The sequence below is a fragment of the Melospiza georgiana genome, chromosome 6, assembly GCF_028018845.1.
Source record: "Melospiza georgiana isolate bMelGeo1 chromosome 6, bMelGeo1.pri, whole genome shotgun sequence".
NCBI lineage: Eukaryota > Metazoa > Chordata > Aves > Passeriformes > Passerellidae > Melospiza > Melospiza georgiana.
This window is the reverse complement of record NC_080435.1, coordinates 54634845-54652569: the sequence shown is the minus strand read 5'-3', so window position 1 is coordinate 54652569 and position 17725 is coordinate 54634845. Positions and strand designations below refer to the sequence as shown.

Genomic DNA, 17725 nt, shown 5'->3' with positions numbered 1-17725 from the left:
TATCAGATAAAACCAAAGAAAACCCCAAAACTTTATTGGACAGCAAAAAGAAATCTGATTGCGTCCTTCATTAATTTATACCAGTACAGAGAAAATAAAAAATTCCAGTTGCAGTCCCCTCTAACATCTCTCAAATGGGACACACAAGTGGTCAGATAACCACTGATGCAGCAAAACCTTTAACTACATTTTGTGCTAATTTTAAGAAATAAAGGAGATAATCTCCTCCCAGTATTTAAATTTGGATTAGACTTGCCAATATATTGGAGATATCTAAATCAACAATGTATTGCATCAGAAGGAGCTCTGAGAAATGAAAGGCAAGTGTTTTAAATGTTTCCAGTTACAGCACAGCACTGGAGAAGGTCAAATGCCCCAACAAGTTCCCTTTAGAGGGACTTGCCAGATCTGATGCTCTGAACACGAAGCACACACACACAGGGCCAGGGACACACGCTGAGGATGATGGCAGCACAGAGGGGATTCGTGCCAGGCACAGCCAGGAGCTGCCCCCTGGCCTGAGGGACAGGGAGGGAGGCTGTGGCACTGCAGCCCTGGGCACAGCTCTCTGTGACAGAGCTGCCTGCAGGCCTCCTGTGGAGTGCAGCTAACTCTGCTCTGTGACAAATGTGGATTGCCCATGTGGCTGATGATGTTACACCAGGAGATTGTCCAGCTTAGGGTGCTCCATCGAAGCCAGGAGGAGAGGGCAGCTGGAGGTGCTGCAGGTGGCACAGCGGCCCCTCCTGAATGGCTGTGGTGGCCGTGCAGCTGTCCTGGGAAGGGGACACTCCTGTGCTGGGACACAGCACCCTGAGAGCCAGGCCTGGCCAGTGTGCCTGATAAAAGGCATTTCCTCTCCAAAGCAGACAAGACAGAGGAGCCTTTTATTGCAACAGGCTGATGAAACATCACATTGTTGCTTTCAGTGCTTTTATTTTAGGAGCTTTTACATTCCCAAACAAGTTCAGAACTTCACAGTGGAATGCACAAAAAAAGCATTTCCAGGTTCAGGCAGAAGGAATAATAAACATTAGCCCCACACTACAAAGAAGGATTAAGTAGTCAGAGTCACATCAGGAACCAAGACAGGGACAGCAGATGAACCCAGATGTCCTGGGGTGTACTAGGGCTTAAATACAAGATCCCTCTTCATGCTTGTGCTGATGATACATTTCAGTACTCCAGCACTTGACAACAAAATCTTACCTTTCCTACTGCTTTTGTCTAAGGAAGTCAAGAACCTCCTTCTGTCCTGTAGCCTCTGCCTGTAAGTAGAAACATGAATAAATTCTGTCATCCTCTGCACCAGGACATGCAAATACTCACTTGTGGGAATTAAGACTACGTTACCACAAAATCATTAAAATCCAATTTAAATTTTAATTCCTCCAACATAGATGAGAAAATTCTTGCTCCAACTATTTACTACTTTACAATAGCACCAGATTTGAGTTTGTAACAAATTCTAATCCAGTTTATAGTCCAACATATATTTTTCCCAAATAAATATTATCCAAGAGCACATGTCATTGCTCAGCTAGCACACCAAGGGAGCACAGCTGTATGGACACTTACTACTTGTAGGGGATTCCTGCCATCATAACCAGTTTGCTCCAGGTCTGCACCAGCCAGGTACCAGGCATACAGCCCATCCAAATCACCTTTAGCTGTAAGGCTGGAAAAAGAATAATTAATATTGGTTCTAAATCTTTCAGTTAATTTCAGTGAGCTCCTGGCTCCTGTCAATGAGCTCAGCAGGTGAAGGCTGAACCAGGCTCAACATGGTTGCCAGGGTAGAGAGGTAAGGAACACTATTACAACAGCTTTGAATAGCTGAGCAAGCAACACAGCTTGATGAATCAGTTCCTTAAATTATTAGGGCTGTGCTATAAGTACTTACAACAGGCTAGTTTCACATAGTGGGTGTGACTATGACCAAAGGGGAAAAAAAAGTCACGCAGTTTCATATTTCACAACACAATATTTATCTCATGAAATGAGCTGGGGAGAGGGCAATGGCTAAATCAAGATGCAGCTGAGTGAGAGCACAAGCAGATGTGCCAGCAATCCACAGGACTTATTTAAAACCCCTGAGAAAGCCCCTTCATGAGTTTGCATAACTGTGCTTGCTATTAGTAGTTAGACATTAAGTTCATTTATGTGATATTATTTGGACAGTAACACAGCTATATTTGAGTTTCACAAAACACTTTGTGGGATTTAAATGGGCAGCAAACAGAAAAAAGAATAAAGGTCTTTTCAAAGATGACCTCTGTCTGCCACATATAACAAGCAATAGAAAGGATCAGAATGAATCCTATATAAAGAAGTGAGTCAAAGTTCTCAGAGGAATGCACACCAGGTAATTTCTTTGCACACCTGCTGGTGGTCGCATCCACAATATGTAAAGTTGATTTTTAACTCTCATTTTGGTAAAAAGGCTAAGAGCATATGCAGAATCATGCCAGTCTGTACCAAGCGTGAAGACAGGCTGAACTGAGGGGAAGGTTGGGAGGATGACCTTCAGACTTTTCAGGATACCAGCATCTCTGAGGCTTCAGACCTGAGCTTGCCATGAGCTTGCAGATTGTTTCAGCAGAACCCTGATGATAATCATCAGGTGAGGTTGAATCTCATTAAGAAAGGAGAAGCCTCCCCAACACTATTAAGTTCAGAGTTTTCTGCCTTAACCAGAGCTTGCTGTGGGTGACAAGCACTGTGCTGGCAGCAGGGATGGGGATGAACTCCTGGGGGTGATGGCCAAGCCAGGCAGGCCTGGTGAGGGATGGAGAAGGCTCAAGATGCAAGGGGCAGTCATGGAAGAAACCATGAAAGCAGGGCTGCAACCTTCACTTCTCTGCTAGGCTGAAATCACTTCTGTTGTTGATTAAATGACTTAAGTACCTGAAAATATGTTTTCAGGGGAGTGGACACCTCTAATTGCAGCAATTCCAGAGGCTGGGCATGAAAAGGGAAAGCAAATGGTCTCTGTGTTCCTCCATGCAAGCCCCAGGTGACCCACAGCTGAGGCCTTTGGGGACAGGGAAGTGGTAGTGGGGTACTAAGAGGTTTAGCAGTGCTTCAGTCTGGCATCATGAAGGAAAGGATCCATAAATCATTAATGAAAACTGCCCTCAGAAAAGAAAAGGCCCCTCAGAAGCAGTAAGGAAACAGAGGAAAGCAAAGGAGGTCCAACAGGAAGCTCAGTGGGAGGTTGGTAAGGAAACTTCAGGAAAGAGGGGTGAGCATTAGTAAAGAAAAAGTGTAAGCATTAGTAAAGCAAAGAAATTGCTTAGCAGCCACTTCTGGAACACATGAATTATCTTTATTTACAAAGCCTAGTCTCTTGCTGTTAACACTGTAAGGTCACAGGTTAAAGGAAGAAACAGAAAGCCTACCAAGAGAGTTTATATGAGCATCACCAACACTGGACAGGACAGCACACTGTATTTGCCAAACAGAATCACATCATTCAGCCATGTGTGAAGTGGAAACCACTTTGGTCAAAGACTTTCAGAAATATTACCAACCCACACACCCAGGGCACCTCAGCCACATCTCTGTAAGCAACAAACAAGGACAGCTGTGCTAACTTGAAAATTAACTGCCTGTTAACAGCACCATTCAGAAAGAGAAAATTAACCCTCGCTGCAGAGGGCAAAACTGTGGTCTCCTTTTGTGACATTAGAGCAATCCAAATACACAGAAGTATCTTCATTTTGCAGCAGCCATTTACTGATCAAGAGAGAACTTTATTCTATGGAGACTGTGATCAGAGAACAAAAGGTGATGTAGCTTGTGAGAAAATGTAGATACCAGTCTAAATAAAAGATACCTACTATTTAGTAGATTGATTATCACCACGAGCACCACAAAACATTTTCTCCAAATCCAGATTTCCATAGTCAAGCCATAGACATCTGGATTTCCTTTATACACAGTAAGTGTTAAAATACATACAGAGGCCTTCTCAATTTACACTATAGGAACCCTGACTCTGTATTTATCTCACAGATATTTATGCCAGCAATTCCAACTACAAGTGCAACCTCCAAGCAGCAAGTCCATCACTAGTATATAATTGAATGGAACAAAGATATCTTCAATTTACACTTCCCATGATGTTTAAAACCTGCTTTGTTGATAAAGAACTATCTACCACAGTTTACTAAACTCTGATACCTTTAACAGCTGATAATCCCAGGCATCCTGCCTATCAGTACTCTTGCATTCAGAAAAATTATTATGTATCCAGTTCACAGTTTCAGCAGGGCTAATGTACCATGATGATGACAGAGCTAAGATCAAGAACAGTGACAGTGCTGTCTGTGCCTACAATCACACCAAAAGCTGCATTTTAAGGGGTGCTCTGTTCCTGCCAGGGGACCAGGAGCAAAGCTTGTCAGGGCTCAGAGGGTTTATAAGGACAAGGACCAATGCAGCTGTAGATTTGGGAAGTAATAAGTACAGTGAAATACACCTTGGGTTCCTTCCTGCCTCTTCATGTACTGGGATTTCATCCTTCCCTGGGACACAAAGCTGTGCTTTAACAGCAATTCCCATTTTTCCATGTCTATATAAAGTAATCAGGACAGACTTCCTTTTTTTCAGGTATGTCATCAGCCTGACATAAGAGAAAAATCTTTTTCCTCTTTTTTTCTCCTTTTAAGATGAAGATCCAAAGGGGAAAAAAGAAAGTCCAGCACAAGGCATGGATTGCTCTGTCCTGAACAGATTTGGGAGTGCTGTTCTTAGCTTGTGTCTCCACATCTCTTTCAGCTCAGACAGACTTCTTTAAAAAACAGCAAGCAGTAGAAGCTTGGTCCTTATCCTGCATATTTACCCTTCCTTACCCCCTCTTTATGTTAAATTAAGAAAGGCTCTATCTTTCTATATATCATAAAATATCATTTTTTGAAATCTAAGAATATGAGAAAGCTGGTTTGGCTTTGTGCCCCTGTTTAATTTTGTGAAGTACAGACTTGAAGTACCTCAATTCTACACAAGCTTTTTTCCCTTTAAAAAACAAACACACATCAACTGTTTACCAACTCCAGAAGTCCAGAAGCTTTCAGAATAAGGGTGTCCCAATTTATCTCGTCATGGTTTGGTTTTTCAGACAAATGACAATACTAGTACAATATGAGAAGATATTCTGACATTTTTAACAGATTACTAACACTGAGATCTCATTTCCAAACAAAGCCTTGAACCAGATACCAAACATCAACAAAGTGATTTTAAAACCAGACTAACACCTCTCACTTTAAAAAAGACACCAGCAAATGAAACCATGAAAGATTTAATAACTATGTGCATCTCCACTTCCTACACAAGAGTTCCCACTGATACTCTCAACCCTCAGTTTTGGCTGGTACTCCTTTCTCTCTCAAACATCACCAGTGACAAAGGAACACATTTATTTTCATTTTATCTCCATAACCTTCCAAGTGAACTATTCTATTCTATTCTATTCTATTCTATTCTATTCTATTCTATTCTATTCTATTCTATTCTATTCTATTCTATTCTAAAATTATGAGTCTAAACAGAAGGAGGCTGAGGAGACTATTCATGGTCTTTCATAACAGTCTGTTTGAGGATTGGTAGGTGCAGAGGGAAACCATGCTTATAGTTTAATTCAGAGAGAACTGCATGGGGGAAAAAGTTAAGTTAGCCAAGTGCAGAAACACTGAGCTTATCAGAAAGCAAGCAGCTTTATCCTTCTAAACCCCAAGAACTGGACATATTGCCTTGGTGACAAATATAGACTTGTAGAAATTGCAGCTTAAGGCACATTACAAGATAGAAGAAACATAGGAAAATAGTTCAAATTAGACAGAAGGGAGATGTTATAAACAGCTGGTTCTGTAAACAGCTTGACCATGTGGCCATGTTCAAGCTGTGCCATGAAGGTGCCAGTGCCTGCAAAGAGGGGATTAAAACAAGAGAGAGGACAGAGAAGTGAGCCAGAGCATGCTGGAAAATGAGCCTATCACTAAGGTCATCTGAGGACACTGGGGAAATATCAGAGACAAACACCAACACCTCAGATTTAGTAACAGCTGAGTAACACTGTGGAAAAAGTCCACTTAGTTAGAAATGAGTATGCCAGACCCTCTGAACAGCAGAGCAAATGAAGAGCTGCAGCTCTGCAGGAGCAGGGTATGAGCAGCCACTTCAGCACTGTCTTGAAGCCTGACCACTGCCTGGCTCTGCTCCTGGGACAGGCCATACAGATCCAGGTGCACAATGATCCCTAAAAAGCTGTAACAAACTGCATGAGAACCCCATTTTGTTATTTTGTGTGAAGAACCCTTTTCCTCTTCTTGGTTTGTATTTTTTTTTGTTTGTTTTGGACATATTACTGCCAGGTCAGCTAGCCAAACTGGTTCTGCACGTGCTACCAGAAAGAGGCCAGTTTATTTGCAGAGAAATGTCATTCCCTAAACCTTTTTTTGGCAAACTGCACAAACCCAGGGTTTAATTCTGTTCTGTCACTTGCAGTGCCCTGTGAAGTGCATATTTTTGACTCCATGGTAAAAGTCTTATTAGCCAGTCTCCTCTGAGCATGTTATGACAATGGAAACACTCCAGATAGTGATCCTTAATTCCAGAATTACTCAAAGGACAGAGTCCAGTCTCCACACAGAACACACATAAGCTTCACCTTGACCTTGTTTGGTGAACATTATACAGCACTGACCAGTCCCTGCAGTCTCATGATTTCCTGCCAAGTCCTGATATAGAGGCCAGTGCTCAGGGGTTTTATGTTTGTTTTACAAAAGAAGAGAGAAGAGGAAATTAAGTAAAAATTACAAGTAACTTTTGGAAATACATGGAACCTTCTCAGAATTTTCAGAGTAATTTGTAATTCAGGACCAGTACTGGAAAAAATGAAATCTAACATCTATTTCTTTTTATAACACATATCCACATTGCTATATATTGAAAGTAACTGTATGGAAAGCCAGCTCTAAGAGAATTTTATCCTCTTAAAATTAATTATAGTGATGGTGAGCAGCAGTTCACAAGTTTTGGGGTTAAACCTATTAGTGTATTTGATTTTGTTATTTTAAGAACAATACTATGTACTAATTAGAATGGAAGCCATTCCAAAGTAAGTGAAAAGTGGACTTTAAGACAATAAAAGTGGTGATTTGTGCAGCTTTATTTTTAAAGAGAGACATTAGAAAATCACACCTTGAAGAGCTTCTTTTCAGCATTCCTTAATAAGAGACTTTGGGGGGAAATGGGATATTTATTTTCTTCCAGTTCACTTATCCCCACAATCCTCTCTCCCTTGGAACTCTCTTGAGTTATTGGTGCTTTGAAACAGAGTTGATTCTTCATTTCATCACTTCCCTTGTTGCCTTATTATTCATCTATCACAGAAAGAACTCCCTCATGTGCCAGGAACCAACTGTTTATTGAAAGTGCTCCATTTTTGAGTCTCCTCCGAGAGGAGAAAAAAGAAAAACCATCCCACTCCACATCCATTTTAGGGCCACCTCACAGATCACATTTACCTGCAGAGAATTGTTCCAACATCCTCCAAGTCATGGCTTGACAGGTGTGCTCCTGTTTCTCGTAGCAAGTTAATCACTGAGAAGTGCCTTTATGAGAGGAATAGAAAAAAACGAGAAAGTGACTTGACCTTGAAAGTGACATTTTCCCCCTGAATCCAACATTGTCATATACACAAACAGTCAGGGAAAGTTTTCACATTCTCTTTTCCACAATCACAGAACCAATGAATCTTTTCCAAGGTGACAGATGCAGTAGACAGAGCTTCCCTCCCTCTCAAAAACTCATTCACACACTAAGCTCAAGGAAGTGTTAAGTTCAGCTCTAAAAAGGAAAGGGATGCAGACCCTTCTCTTCCAAGAGTTCTTAGTGTCTTAACCTTAGAGCTAGTTTAATTAAACAGTAGAAATATTAGTAACTGAAATACATGCAAATAGGCAGAATATTTATTACATAGCATCATTCCTGTATTTTAAAGAATACAGTCCCCATACATATCAGTCTTAAATAAAACATTGTGTCTTGCAGATAAGCAATGAATCTTTATATTAATGGAGAAGCTAATCAGATTTTTAGGGCTTCAAAATAATGGTAAGTATTCTTATGAGCCTCTGTGAAAAGCACATATTTTCCTAACTTCCTCCCCCCAATACATTTATTATTGATTTCTACCTGGAGATTTTAGGAGGTTTTCCTTGTCCTTTCCTTTAAGATGAAGGGACAAATGGCACTGCCAGCCAACACCTACATCTTAGTCAGATGCTTAAGAGACTCTGTGGAAAGGCTGCTCTCTAAAGGTACTATTGTGGGTAGAAAATTACAAGTAAAAAAATCTGCAAAATACATTTTTCATAACTAACCTAGTGGAAGGTTTAGAACTAGGTTTGAAAAGGAGATGACAGAATGCTTCTGTGTTAAACAACTGATCTAGTTCACAATTTAAAACACAAGTTTTTTTCCTCCAGAAAGAGCATGATGACCCAGTAGATCTGGAATAGTTTCACAGTTCCTGTTTTAAGTAAATTTCTATAATATGACACTTCAAAATAAAGAGGTAGGCTTATCATTTAATAGGAAATACATGAGTTTTTCCAACCAATAACCTAAAAGATCATCTGCAGTAATTCAAAATTACAAATAAGCTCACATACACTTTCTGCTTAATCACTTGGTGGTAGCCATGGGCCTTTCCATTTTTGAATTGGACTACTTATCTAATCCCTCTGCCTGTTTTTAGGAAACTCCATCTTCAATCAGAAGTTACTTTACAGTTATCCATATAAAGCTTATTTGTTCCATATAAGAGCTTTAGCTTCTCAACTAACCAAAGAACTGTGCATGTGCTATAGGAATCATCTCACCTTTCCAAACACAGGTTATTGACCCTAGGAGACAGATTTTATTTTTTTTTAATTATACTTTGTTCCAGTTGACAGCCAAAAAAAAAAATCTTCCTTTGCTTCATAGCAAAGCATTGCTGGGACAGCCCAAGCCTCAAGTTTGCTCAGTTATCTAAAATATTTCCTCAGGTGGGTCCCTTACAACATGGCTCGTCATCCACAAGCATCTCCTTGAGCCAGCAAACAATGGCATCCTCTCCTGCTCCTCAATCCATGGTAAGGCATGAATTCTACATGGAAGAATTTTTTAGTTTTTAGTCTTAATCCAAACAGCAATTAGCTGAAATGAAATTTGACCTGAAATAGATTAAAGTAGAACATGTCTGTTCACTCAGGCTCTCATTGGGTACTGAACAGAACATGGGGAGTGTCTGTTTACTCTCCAAGGACTGCCCTGGAGTGTTCTTCATTTCCCACCTTATGCAGGAAATCTCAGCATGAAATGAGCATTTTTTAAAACAAAAGCTTTGCTATGGGACAGCACTAAAAGATAAAAGGCTGCAAAGCATGTAATGTGTGGTATCTTCCCTCAATGTTCTCCACGTGTGAGGACTGTATCTCGATACCAGCAAAAATACAGATTTTCTCTTTCTGTTGTAACTATTTACTCCTTACTGGTAGGAAGAATCTCTCCAGAAAGCCTTTCACACCCCACAGCCATTCCTGCTCTGAGTGGCGCTCTGTAAATATCTGGTACAGACAGATCTGGGATCATTTACCCTGCTCATTTAATTTAAACAGTAAATTTAAACAAGGAAAAAATAAAAGTAGTTATAAATAAATTATATTTGTAAGCATTGTAACTGATAGTGTTTACAATAAATGCTTACAATAAAGCATTTCTAAACAGAAGTACAATATCCTGATGAATCATTCAAAGTCACATTTCTTGGAAAAATGGGAAGAAGTGCTGTGCACTACTGCTTGTTAAAGACAGGGCAAGGGAAGGAAGACTAGGGACAAATAGTAATGCAAAGTTTCGAAGTGTCAGATTTAGTAGTGAGGCTGTGAAGTCCAAGAAAGCAAACAGACCACTGTGACATTCCCACCACTCCACATGGAAAGTATGTGGGAGGCAAGGCTCTGCAGCGTGTTCCTGCCTGCACCGAGCGCCATCGACATTCTGAGCAAACCTCAGCCTCTCCTGAGCACCACTTCTGCTCTCCTGCACCCACCACCAGGGCACTGCTCATATCTCAAGAGCCTGGCTGTGAATTTTCTGATACTGTTATGTCTTAGGCACAGGAGAGGTATTTGTCTTTAGAAATTGTTTCTTTAAGTGCTGCTCTCCTGTGGCTTTACAAAAGCCTCACAAGGGTCACAGTGGAGCTGATCTGAAGTTCAGGTGATGTCATGAGCCATGAACTTCTTGGGAACAGATCAAATGCAAGTCCTGTTCTAAGGTGACAGCACAAAACCAAGAACAGAACTGCTGGACAGTCAAAGCTCAAGGTGCAGAGGGATGGCCACCGCCCCATGTCAGCCCTGGCTTGCACAGCTTCATGCTCATTTTAGCCCCACCTGATAATGCTTAGCAAAAAACAAATGCTTAACATTGTCACCTGTGAGCTGTTCCTGACCCTCCCTTTTCTTACTGTGTTCTGTCACCAAACCATGGCTCTTGGTCAGACACAGGCTGTAGAAACAATGTTATTCTGCATATGTTACTTGAGATAGCTTTTAGTAGTATCAGTTATTCATCCCTCTCTGAAGGAAAAAACAAGAAGGCAAAAGGTGTTTCTACTGTCTCCTACCTGTTAGGTTCCATTGTTCATAACACTGGACATTAAAACTCGAGTGTATACTACTATTTTTAATATATTTGTAGCAGAATATCTGATTTGGTCCAGTCTTCAACATTCAGCACTATGAGCAAAGTTTGAGTTCCAGGTAAAGACATCCACACTCTAACCAGTTCTTGAGGGCTCTGGACTCACAGGAATCCAGGTTCTGTGCAGTACCTGTCATCCCAGGCCCTCAGCTGGCAGACACTTATTAAAAGTGAATTGACTTCAAAAGAGATGAATCATACATGTGAAATTAACACACATGTAAGAGTTTGCAGGACTGGGGCCTTAGGCTGCACACCTTCCACCAACTCTCCTTAAAGAAATGCAGGTGTAATGTAGATCCAAACTTGACTGGCTTCATTCTTTTTCATGCTTGCTCCCCTAGCAACCAGAATGGTTATGGCAGGATCAGCTTAGTTTCACTTATTTGGTTTTCTGCATGGTATCACTGGGAATTTTGTGCTCAAACACTGTAAGGACAGGCTGCAGTGTGCTTCTTGGAGTAAATGGTAGGTAGATTTTCTCTCTGCCTTAGATTTCCTGAAGTAATGTAAATGTAACCTTTCAAAATATCAAGTATTTAAATTCATATTTACGTGGGAGGTAATTTTACTACCTCTAATCTGATGTTCTCATAGCACTATATGAGCAACTCCCCATTTTCAACCTTTTACCACTGCTCTACAAGTAAATGGAAGCACTTTTACTACTTAAAATATACACAATTTTTATTCAAGACATTTTCCTGCTGAGAGAGTTTCTGTTATTAAAAAAATATTATTCTATTGTTTTGAAAATTAATTATCCCTTGAGGGTGCTGTAAGAAATTAAAGGAATGCTACTTATTTTGATATGTCAAACAACTGGCCTAGATTAACAGTGGTCTGTTTAGCCTCATGCATAAAGTGAGCGAGACTACAGGCAAATTGCAGAGTTACAAATGAAAAAGTGGAAATGCAGTAGTTTATTTCTTATTTAGAAAGAAACAAAGAAAGAATCACTTAAAGTCAAAAAACGTAACAGACTATCATTGACATAAATCAAGTCACTGGTGTATCAGCTGACAGTGCTATGTTAAGAAGCTTTTAAGAAGAGACATAACTCCTGGTCATTTTTACAAATGAATAAATGGAAGAGAGAAATCAGTCGTCATTACACAGGTTTGCATGCTGGTTAAAAGGCAAGCCACTGAGAAATGTTACATAAAAGACTGAAAGAAAGCTATTTTTAAGATGAGTGGATACTGTATTGCAGTTAAATGCCAATTAAACAAATATTAATTCTCAGAAAATGGGATTAAGCTGATGCAATGTTCAGTAAAATTGAGAAAGTTACAATATTAAACAGTTTAAAGCATTGACTACTCATTATCATCAGTTTCCTCCCCCTTCCCTCTCTGCCACTTTCTATCAGGATAATCTCTTCACTTTCAGCTTGCAAGTGTTTAATAAATAGAATTTAAATACTTCTGTAGCAGAAATCTTTTTAGTGGGTATCTAATTACACACATATACAGCTGTCTGCTCTTTAGCATTCTCCTTTATATGCTTACCAGTGTGAAATGCAGTGTGAGTACACAGCAGATCATAAATACACATTTATGAGATTAGTTCTAAGTCAACTCTTCCTCTGATTCCAACAGTAGAAACAAAAAGAGAAACTGAAAATGGTTATGGTGCAGTTTCCTTTTACAATTCCCTGCATCAAAATGGGTGTGCAGTTTTAAAGAGCTTCAGAGTCATAGTAGGAGTCTAACATAGGAGTGGCAATTCTGAGGAATCCAAACAACAAGCTCATGTGAAATTCCTCAGGCGGTAGATGGGTGCGGTAAAAGAAGTAGGTGCCTGATTTGCAGGAACATCTAATAGTATCTAATGCTTTAGCATTTTCTCACATTGGACCAGAGCCACCTCTATTCAACTCCAGGGTTATTTGTTTGATTTGCTGTTGGGCTTGTTTTTGCTTTAAGACTGCAGAGCTTATACATTCATGAGGTAAAGCAGCAGGCACAAAGCAGTTTGGGACCATGCAGGAGGAATGGCAATAGCACAGCGCAGCCACGCCGCACTCCAGCTCACAGCCAGGGAGCTGCTGGGCCTCTGCAGCTGCTCCTGGAAACAGAAGAAGCCTCCAAGTTATTACTGCAGCCCATGGTAATCCAGGACTGCCAGACCTCCCAGGGAGCTAACTGCAGCTTGACAGACCAGGTGAACCTGTCAACATTAGAAAGCTGTAGGAACATCTGGGGACATTCACCCAGAAAGACCATGAAAATTCAATCCATCTGAGCTCTTTTACAGAAAAAAATGGCTTTTCTCCTCTTTTCTCCTGCCATGATACAGACTGAATATGAGATAAGGAGCTGAAAGTGGATCAAAGACAAGGAGAGATTATGGTGTGCAGCTTCTAACATGCTGGAAGACCAATGGCTCTATGAATCCCCAGGCTATACAAACTAAATCTTAGAAAATTAAATTCTGATTACTGATAACTTTTATATTCTGTGATATGGCCATTCCTTAGGACTGTACAACATGGAAGAGACCAGTAAAGGGCATGTCCATGACTACCATTCAAGAACTGCTGACATTCATAACAGCAGGAAGAGGAAATCCACAAAGCAGGCAGAGCCATGAAACAATCCCATATAATTATGAGTGGGTGGAAGGGGAAAATCAAAAAACCAGTCATCCAGCAAGAGACTCAGGAAAGCACTGGTGGAAGGAGAAGATTAAAACATGTCAACCTACCGGTATATTTTGTGCCAACTGAAACAGTCTGGTCTTGATGAGAAAGGGAAGGGCAGAAAGAGAACAGACAGCCCATGGTCCTGCACTCTCACTTCTGACAATCAAAAGGAGTGATCAGTTTGGCTCTGTTTTATAAGGAAGCTTCACAATAAAGAGTGGAGCCCTGAAATTATGGACAAAGTCTTGGCAGGAGGACAGCAATAATTACCTTATGCTAAAATTCTGCATGCATAACAAGTTGTTTGCTTTCATTTCACATTATTTTAAAAAATCTTTTCATTTAGGCTAGCCACATCCTTTGAAATAAGCTGATATGTGTTATTTAAACTGCTGTCATTTACACATGACTGCTGAGACCAGACAAGACCAGACCACAGGATGGATGGAGTTGAAATCCAAAATGACAGAAGGTTTATAAACCTTACATGGAGCAGCACATGAATTGTTACCTGAACTTGATGGCATTCATCAGAGGGGTCGATCCATATCTGTCTCTGGCATAAACAGTTGCACCAGACATCAACAAATACTCAACTAAGGGCAGGTGCCCTTCAGAGGCTGCAATGTGCAGGGGAGTTCGGCCATCGTAGTCTCCACAGCTCAGGTTTCCACCCTACAAAAGGACAAATCCTTCACATGACAAAAAGAGAATGGCTGCACATCAAGCCGTTGCAAACATCACACAGTAGCATGTATACATCACATTTTCATTCTGCCACCAAATAGTTAAGCCTGCCCATTAAGTATCCAAATAATCCTGTCAAACATAAAGTTTATCTTGTAGCATTGTTTTAGTGCCAATAAAGGTATTTATTCCACCTCCTGCATGTTTCCCACTGAAATATATTCTTTATTACAGCACACCATGGTGCAGCTTTGTGCCCATAGACTGCTAATTGTTCTTGTCTTAGTTAATTCCTACTTTCAAGATATATTTATCGTTTCTTGAGGCCCATTACCAAAATCTCAATAGTAGGGTAAACCAAGGCAAAGAGGGGGAAAAAAGAAAAGAGATGACAGGGAAATGCCTGATTTTTCTTTGGGTATAACCCAAGTCAGAGCTCTAGGGAGAAACAGAAATTCTGAATTAGCACTGCACTGTGTTTTGCTTAAATATAATCTTCAAGTTCTTTTTTTATTCCTGAGATTTACATCCAAAAGGTGGATACTATGAATATGTATAGAGAAAGTTAAGTGAAAAGAAAGCAGCACAAATCATTTTAAAATGTTCCAAAGTTAGCAGATAAGAACTTGCATTTTAATCTACCTGTATTTTCACAGTTCAAAAGAAAATGTAAACAGCTGAAAACCAGAGAGGGACAAGAACATACCAGTTCTGAAAAGCAAAGACCAAGAAGTCTAAAAACCATTTGTAACTGTCATAGCACCTTGACTCTACAACTTAGGCTGTCACTTTCCATGAGTATGGCTTCCTATCATCAATTACAGTTTTATTTTAAAATTAATGTTTTGTACACACTGTTCATTCTACATTACCATTTCTGCTATGGCTCTTATTGCATCTATGTCACCCAGTTTAGCTGCAGCACAAGCCAAAGGTGGAATTAATGCATCTCGTACGGCTTCTAACTCCTGAGAAACAAATAAAATTAAACATTTAATATCAGCCTTGCCTCTAATGCGATTGACACCCAAGTCATAAAAAAACTGCCCTTGCTTTCATGTAAAGTTCCAAATTAGTCATTTGTATGTTTAGAAATGGTAGCACTTAGTTCTTGGAAGGAAAGAAGTGTTGTGTTTATTTTACATTTTGTCAGTCACACATCCATAAGATTTATACTCCTCTCTGGCAACACTACAAGTACCTGATATCTTTATAAACCTTTTAAGGTGCACAAACCAATTGCCATCTCTGTACTTCCATAGCTACACATCAGTACAGTAGGAGAAACAGTGCTGGGGGGAGTTGGAAAAGACCATATCTTCAAGACTGGATCAATTTTATTCATGTTATTCCTCAGATATTTGTGTAACCTGTACTTTCAAAACTACACTGACAAGCCTCCTAGGCCCCTAAATATTCTCCCCATTTCTCATGCTTACTAAAGAAGAACTAAAGAATACATTCAGTATTCATTAGTTAATAAAAATCCCATCCTCCCTGAACCCAAGTCAAGAGAAAAGTGAGTATTTGTATAACCAGTACTTTATTATCTAATTTATATTTATATTATATTTTCTAATTGGGCGGGACTACACACCACAAATTACACTTGTGTAATGCTTCCTTAGTATCAGCTTTCTATGACTGCATGTACAATTAAGCTGTTTTACCCATTATTATTTGGATTGCTCCAAACTGTCAATACATTTGACCACAAAAATATAAAGCAATTCTTCATATCATTGATACCCTGAATTAGTGCATCTGTCTGAGGCTTGTTATTGCAACCAGCCAGCCAAGAAAGTAATCCCAAGAGGGGGCTACAAAGGAGGGGGGGAAAACATTAATATGTTTTTAATTAAAAACATTTTAGTTATAGAATTGTCATTGTGTCCTTTCTCCCTAACTCCATATTCCAATTTTCTTTCAGCTTTGCTGTTCAGGCTTATTTTATCCAGGCATATTTAACTCAGTTTACAGCTTTACATGATACTAATTTTAAATATTTAAGTATATACCTCCTTGCTGCTGATACTTAGAGATTTGGCAATCACTTGAATAAACTTGCTATCTCTCAAAGAGATCTTGGCTCCTGTGGGTACAACAGTCATTTCTCCTCTTAGATTCTCACTCAGCATCTGAAAAGCAAGCAATCAAACCCTTTGTTAGCAGAGGAAAAAATGGTGGTAGTCTAATAAAAAAAACCTTATAATCAAGTTAGAAAACTGTTTGGAGGAATTATGGAAACTAATTGAATGCAGACAAAAGATTAAAGAAATAGTTACTGTCCCATGCAGACTGCACGTTTTAAAAGACAAAGGAGGGAGAGAGACAGGCAAACAAAACTTTCTTCCAAAGCAAAGAAAACCAAAATAAGCACATAACAAAACACCCCAAATTTTAGAATATGCGGACAAAAGTTCCCTAGTGGGGTAAGCTGCAGCCTGCTTAAAAACACAAAGATAATGAGTAATGAGCAGAGTGAGGCTCAAGACCAGAATATTCTGAAATGCTGCTGCCTCTTGCCAGCATTCACAAACCTCAGGACTCCTACACAGACTGTGTACATAGACCTCAAAACAAAGCCCAGTGCTGTCTGTAGACAGTCCTGTATTTCCATGGGTTTTCAAACAGCTCCATTAGCCCTGATTTTGTTACAATTTGGACATAGATCCAGCTTTGAATGCAGAAAATCTACAGTAGTAGCACTCCTTCAGTATCCAAACAGGCATGTAACAGTTTGCAGGATGGGTGCCTCCAATATAACTGGGAAAAAAACCCAAATCAAAATGTAAAAAGGTCAGCCAATTCATGTGTAGAAAGTACTTGAATAGGGCAATAAAGAAATGAAAATACTCTAAATGACAGACTCTGAGAAACTTGGAGAACACAGATAGAAGCCAGTCATCAAGAAAAAGCAACTAGTTTCCTCAATTCTGACCATTTTACACACTGGCATTCTTTCAGGAAAGGTTGCTGATGCAGCTATAAAGCACATAGTTATTTCAATTAGAATTTTAAAAAGCAGGATTGTGAAAGTTTGCAAGAAACAGATGTGATGTTGGCAGGAGGAATGCCCCAGGTTTACTTATGTCTAGGCATGCCCTTTATTAAAAAAAAACCCTCCAAGAGCTGACAACACCATAGCTGTCTGCTGGAAGAGTCCCATATACATGTAACTCAGAGGATACCAACTGCTTTGGCACACTTTTAGAATTTGACAGGTTGAGATCATTGCTTTACACAGGTAACCTTAGCAATTGGCACCTGTGCTAAATGCGCCCAGTGCAAAACCCTGTGTGCTTATTCAGTCCTAGCAGCTCCTCAGACATTTGTATGTGTCTGGGGGCACATTCCTTGCTCTTCATGTTGAAAAAGAATCCTAAAATAACCACGCCAGCTTCAGGAGAGCTTCTGTCTCTTGGGAGACTATTGTTTGGTGATATGTTTAGCTGAAGATATTGCCACAGACAACATATTTCCAGGCTTTCTTCTTCTCCTGGTCTCTATAACTCATTCCTGCCCAGGCAATGTAGCATGTTGTTCCCTTAGTTGTGCCAGCACAATTGTTTGTGGGTCTGTACAATGATTCAAATGAGGAAACCAATCCTGCATACTCAAAGAAATTGC

General features: G+C 39.9%; 1 protein-coding gene across 3 annotated transcripts in view; it reads right to left on the bottom strand.

Annotated features, from left to right (window-relative positions):
- Positions 1–17725, bottom strand: part of ASPG (asparaginase) — a 44719-nt gene that overhangs the window by 778 nt on the left and 26216 nt on the right. Inside the window, exons 10-15 of one of the 3 annotated variants that reach the window (XM_058026962.1) lie at positions 16114–16233; positions 14968–15063; positions 13920–14083; positions 7533–7619; positions 1579–1678; positions 1210–1268 (exon numbers count right to left, since the gene is read on the bottom strand). In XM_058026962.1, coding sequence (XP_057882945.1) covers positions 1215–1268; positions 1579–1678; positions 7533–7619; positions 13920–14083; positions 14968–15063; positions 16114–16233 — 621 coding nt within the window. In that variant the 3' untranslated portion in view covers positions 1210–1214. Of the gene's footprint in view, positions 1–1209; positions 1269–1578; positions 1679–7532; positions 7620–13470; positions 13634–13919; positions 14084–14967; positions 15064–16113; positions 16234–17725 lie in introns of those variants that run through there. The other 2 variants (XR_009114610.1, XM_058026964.1) reach the window with 2 other exon arrangements.